Raw genomic sequence first — 5,516 nt, 5'->3', positions numbered from 1 at the left:
ATGCACCTGCATCTTTCAGGGTTACTCTTCTTCCTGGTGATCTCACTGCCTGCAGGTAGGAGGTGAACTGTCGGTCTGAATAGGTAAAGGTCTCCTAAGGGCTCAGATCCTTAAATGCAAATAAATTAGCAAGCAAGCAAAAAATCAAATAAATAACATAAACCCAGCACGGAAAGTTCCACCCATAGGAGATGAGCTGGTTGGGTAGGGCTGGGATGTGGGTAAGGAGTATCAGGGTGTCATTCTCTATACTAGTTATGTTGCACTATTTCCTGAAGACCCCCCCCCCCGGGATCTTTAAAGAGGAGAGCTCATTTCATGGGCATCCCTATTCAGTCACCAAATTCCTATTTCCTCTAAATTGTGCTTTTGTTTGTTGAGACAGGATCTCTCTACGTAGCCCTGGTTTTTCTGGAACTCACTCTGTAGACCAGGCTGGCCTTGAACTCCCAGAAATCCACCTGCCTCTGCTTCTAGGGTGCTGAGACTAAAGGTGTGTGAAACCATGCCCGCTTGTTGTTGACCTAGACTCTACAGCCGTCTGTCCGAAATATGAGGGGAGTCTGAAAAGGAGAATCAACAGATACCAAACCCTCCACCAGCAGGAAAAAAAATGAGACTGCCTTTGCTCCTCACCTCCCGAACACTGATTTGCCTTTTTCTCTATTCCTTCAGGTCACTGTGCAGTCGGGAATAAAGGTGTAGAATTTCAAACATGTACCGCAGTCAACGGCGTTTGTTTCTTTGGCTGTCGGCCAGGATGGATATGGGTCGCCTTCTGTAACAACCTAATGTCCTGCTGTAAAAGGGACAATGAATTTGTACTTCCTCAAACCAAAGGTATATGACCTATGGATATACCAATTAAAAAGCTGTGTGAATGATAAAGAGTTCCCAATCTGTCTTCAAGGTCCCAGAGCTCATTAAGAGAGGTTGTGAGTGGCAAATGGGAATCACACTGGCAGATCTGCTATTTACTAGATTCCAAATGTTCCTGGCAAAGAAACATTGCAGTGAATGGCACTTCCTGGTCTTTCTTTCTTGTCTTAAACCATAAATCCCTACTTGGGACTGGAGATATGGCTCAGTGCACCAGCTGCTCTTCCAGAGGACTCGGGTTCAATTTCCAGCACCCACATGGTAGCTCACAACCATCTGTAACTCCAGTCCCAGGGGATCTGATGCTCTTTTCTGGCCTTTGCAGGTGCTTCATATACATGGTACGCAGATAGCTACCACAAACATAAAGTTTGATTAAACTTAAACAAAAATAATAAAGTCCATACAAGTCCACAGACACAAGGAAAGGACATTCTCTGTGGAAGCAATAGCTGCCACAATGCTATCGGTCTTTAAGCTGTTTTTGCATATATCAAACTTCTTACCCCTCAAAACAAAATTCTGATTTCTTCAAATGATAATTTCCCCCCCAAGATCACACAAGCAGTAAATTAGTTTGTCCTGCATTTGAACCCAGCCCATTTTAACTTGCTTCTTTTTCTTGTCATCATCATCATCATCATCATCATCATCATTTATTTCTCCAAGAAAGAGCACCCCAATTGGTTATCCAATACCAAATGGTCAGGCCTGAAAAACAAATACATACAAGTAATATACAAACTTAACAGGTGTAATTACATATTTGGGAACACACACCACACACTATGCAGTCTATCTTGATCAAGTCTGCTTTTGTTTACACTGAGCTGCTTCTCACTTGGGAAGTATAAGGAATTGGCTGGGCTGTAGTTTCAATGAGGGGTTGTGTATCCACCCAGGTCCCTGAAATACTAACCCCTCAGAACTCCTTTTAAGGCTCAAAGCCATAAACTAAGTTCCATTGCTGGCTCTCCACACAGGCCCTTGACCTGAAGTTCCCACACACCCGACAACACCACTTTTGCCTGTGTATCGTCACAAGCATGTTCAGGATGAAGTGGTCTACACAGCTGGGTTGTGCCAGGGTGCTTTCTTACCATCCATTCCTGTGTGCCCCTCCCCAAGGGGGATGGAACCACGGGACTCCATCAAGATCCTTGTGATTCACTGCAGAGCCATGAGAATGGTTGGCTGCCTCGTCTCAGGAGTGGTCTTCCCCAAAGCTGTGGCCATAGGAATGTTCTATTGGTACTACAGGGAAAACCCACCTGTCCAGAGGCCTTCAGCTTCTAGCCCTCAAACTTCCAGCAAAAAAAAAAAAAATACAACCTAAAGGCCATAGTGGGTTCACGCAGCTAGGCTCTGATGACATGGTGCCCTGGTTAGCCCTTTGGAACCCCCTCCGGAAGCAGTTACAATGTGTGGCAACCTGTATTGGCACCTTAAAGCCTGTCTCCTTACCAAAAGACAGGACAGGAGCGGTACTAACGCTTATAAAATAGTTGACAAGATGAACGTATAAATAGAAAATCAAGTCAGACGTAGTGGATCACACCTGCATTCTAGCAGAGACAGTGCAACCAGAAGTCCAAGGACCACCGGGGTTATATGACATCCTGTCTGAAAACAAACAAAAATATTAAATAAAAATGAAAAATAGGTAAAAAAAATTCTTTCATCTGATTTCACATTTTCCTTATGATCCCCACGGCCATAATAATGCTGGCCAATAATACAAAGGTGCTTCTCTAACTTTACTGGTTAGGTACAAACAAAGGATATGGAATTCTCCCCAGCAGAATACAAAGAGGACTTAGATCTTCAAAATGATGATCTTCAGAGAGTGTTTGGGTGTCAGAGCACTTGTCTGACAAGGACAAGGGCCCGGGTTCAATGTCAGGACCACAAAAACTCTGAAAGTCTAAATAAGAAACAGATAGAGGGGGCTGGAGAGATGGCTCAGAGGTTAAGAGCATTGCCTGCTCTTCCAAAGGTCCTGAGTTCTATTCCCAGCAACCACATGGTGGCTCACAACCATCTGTAATGAGGTCTGGTGCCCTCTTCTGGCCTGCAGGCATACACGCAGACAGAATATTGTATACATAATAAGTAAATAAATAAGTATTTAAAAAAAGAAAGAAAGAAACAGATGGAGTATTTAACTGCCACCTTCCAAAGGTGCAGGGGCGGTTCAACACATGCAGATTCAAAGCTGGGCTTGCATCCCCAAGTCCTAAGCTGTCAGTTTTATGACATTGTCTGCTTGCTGGTTTATAGGACATACACTACATCTGAATTTGCAAATATATTTACAGAAATGAAATTCTCTTTCTGCTTGATTTCAGCTGATCTCCCTGTATTCCAGTGTAGTAGGAGGCTGCTTGTTTGTTTCCCGGCCGTCCTGACCCGAAATAGTTACACAAAAGCTGTATTATTTGCAATACTGTTTGGCCAATAGCTTAAGGATATTTCTAGTTAGCTCTTACATCTGGAATTAATCCATTTCCATTATTTTATATGTTACCACGAGGCTCGTGGCCTACTGGCAAGGTTCCAACTGGCAGCTCGCGTCTTTCCCCTCTGATGGCTCCATGGCGTCTCCTGACTCTGCCTTCTTTCTCCCAGCATTCAGTTTAGTTTTCCCTGTCTAGTTCTATTCTGTTCTGCACAGGCCCAAAGAATTATTTTATCTCTTCCGATCTTTGTTGTTTGGGAAAATGGACACTTGCCAGCTTGGGTAAGACTAAAAAGAACGTAGATAAAACGTCAACACAATCCGCCGTTGACCCCTTCCCCCCTGAGGCAGAGCTGGTCTTTGAAAGTTCTGGGGTTCCCTCAGTCCTGGAGGTTTGAACAATGGAAACTACCAGGGTAGGAAGGCCAACCGCTAGTTTTTGTTTCTGTCAGCAGGAGGCGCAAGCACAGGCTTCGGGCTTCATTGCACTTCCAATCTGAAGTTTGTAAGATCCAAACAGAGCTAAAATAGTATGAGCTTGGATACAAACTTCACAGCAATAAAGGGAGGAGAGGAATGGGGATAGGGATGGTGGGAGGGGGTTTACTAATACTGGTTGTGAGGACAGAATCCTTTTCCAGCTGTACATGGCCATGAAGACCCTTAGCAAAAGTAATGCTTTGATTGGAGTTTTATTTTAATTGCACACGAATGTAGACTTGAAAGCCATCTGTCTGGACTCAATTCCTTGTCGCTCTTTGTTGAGTGACATTAGAAAAGGTGCTTACCAAACCCTAGCTGCCCGTCTGTAGATGGGAAACAATAGCCACGGAACAGACACACGTAAGTTGATGACCCAGAGGCATTGAGTGAGACCGAATGTGTCCACTAATAAGAATTACTAGAGCCCAGGCTGGCTTCGATCTCGTGATCCTCCTGCCTCTGCCTCCTTCAGCAAATCCTACTGGCGTGCGCCACCACAACTGTCACCGTGGTGGCGCACGCCTTTAATCCCAGCACTCGGGAGGCAGAGGATCTCTGTGAGTTCGAGGCCAGCCTGGTCTAAAGAGTGAGTTCCAGGACAGCTAGGGCTGTTGTAAGGAGAAACCCTGTCTCAAAAACAAAAACAAGCAAAACAAAACAAAGCAAAGCAAAGAAACCTTTGGAGAAGGAATCCGAAAAGGATGTTCACATGGAAAGGCAAAGACATAGGAATGAAGCAGCCGTGCCGCCACTTCCTGTCAATTTAGCAATTGCATGTAATCCCACTACACCTTCGAACCACATAGAATGTCTGACGAGGAGGAGTGAGCCTGAGCCCCTTCTAGACATCAGAGCCCGTTATCCAGACTTAACAAAGGGAGCCTATAGCAGCAGATGACCCGAAACATTGTCAAATGGGAAAGGAAAGTCAAGGATCGCCCTGTAATTAGGGCCAGGGACACTTGACAGCTCTCTGCACGTAAGGCTGGAGGTTCATTGCACACATTGCCCTGGACTAAACTCAAAATGAAGCAGCGGTAGGGAGTTACAAAGAGGGAGCCAGAGGGTTACTTTATCAATCACTGTCCCACCTGAAATAAAATACAAATGTCATTAAAAATAATCATAGATGACATCAAAGGAATCATTTCTTCACGGGAAAGTCAAAAAGAAAAATAATCAGGAAAAAAACAGATAATAAATTTTTAGAAGTTGGATTGATAGTTTCAAGTAAAACCTTTCAAATGCTAATAAAAACCCTTGAGATTCCTTCTACAAAGATATGGTATGTGTGTGTGTGTGTGTGTGTGTGTGTGTGTGTGCACGTGTACATGTCACAGCCCATGTGTGGAGGTCAGAAGTCAGTTTTGTACATCTTTTTTTCCCATTCTATCTCTTTGTGCTCATAGGTTCTGGGGGTGGAACAGAGGTGACCCCTGAGCCATCTCAGCAGCCCAATATTATTATATTATATAGATAATATATTATATTATATGTTATTATACTGGCACACACCCAAGCTGAGAACGGCTTCTGCTACTCACAACAGCACAGCCTTGCAGGCAACCTCCCAGACGAAATAGTGAGGAAGAGAAGTTAGACAGGACAGGGACCCCACTGGCTGCCACTCACTTAGACTTTAGGAGCACAACATTGTCAGAAGTAAGGGAGTAGCTGTCTCTGGTGGGTGATGAGG

The 5,516-nt window shown here is 44.3% G+C and overlaps 1 protein-coding gene across 1 annotated transcript; it reads left to right on the top strand.

The window, feature by feature from the left end:
• On the top strand, positions 1-848 carry Defb136 (defensin beta 136). The gene is made up of 2 exons (XM_038309621.1): positions 1-55; positions 676-848. Exons 1-2 carry the CDS (start codon positions 1-3, stop codon positions 846-848), a joined length of 228 nt encoding a protein of 75 aa, XP_038165549.1.
• Positions 849-5,516: the final 4,668 nt, after the last annotated feature.

This window comes from Arvicola amphibius, chromosome 13, assembly GCF_903992535.2.
Source record: "Arvicola amphibius chromosome 13, mArvAmp1.2, whole genome shotgun sequence".
Lineage (NCBI taxonomy): Eukaryota > Metazoa > Chordata > Mammalia > Rodentia > Cricetidae > Arvicola > Arvicola amphibius.
The sequence above is the reverse complement of the archived record's forward strand: the minus strand, read 5'-3'. Positions and strand labels throughout refer to the sequence as shown.

Bases quoted from the DNA above. Each gene is read 5' to 3' on its own strand.
- Defb136 (XM_038309621.1), top strand. From the start codon at position 1: ATGCACCTGCATCTTTCAGGGTTACTCTTCTTCCTGGTGATCTCACTG. The intron at 56-675 runs GTAGGAGGTGAA...CTATTCCTTCAG, and splicing joins GGTGATCTCACTGCCTGCAG to GTCACTGTGCAGTCGGGAAT.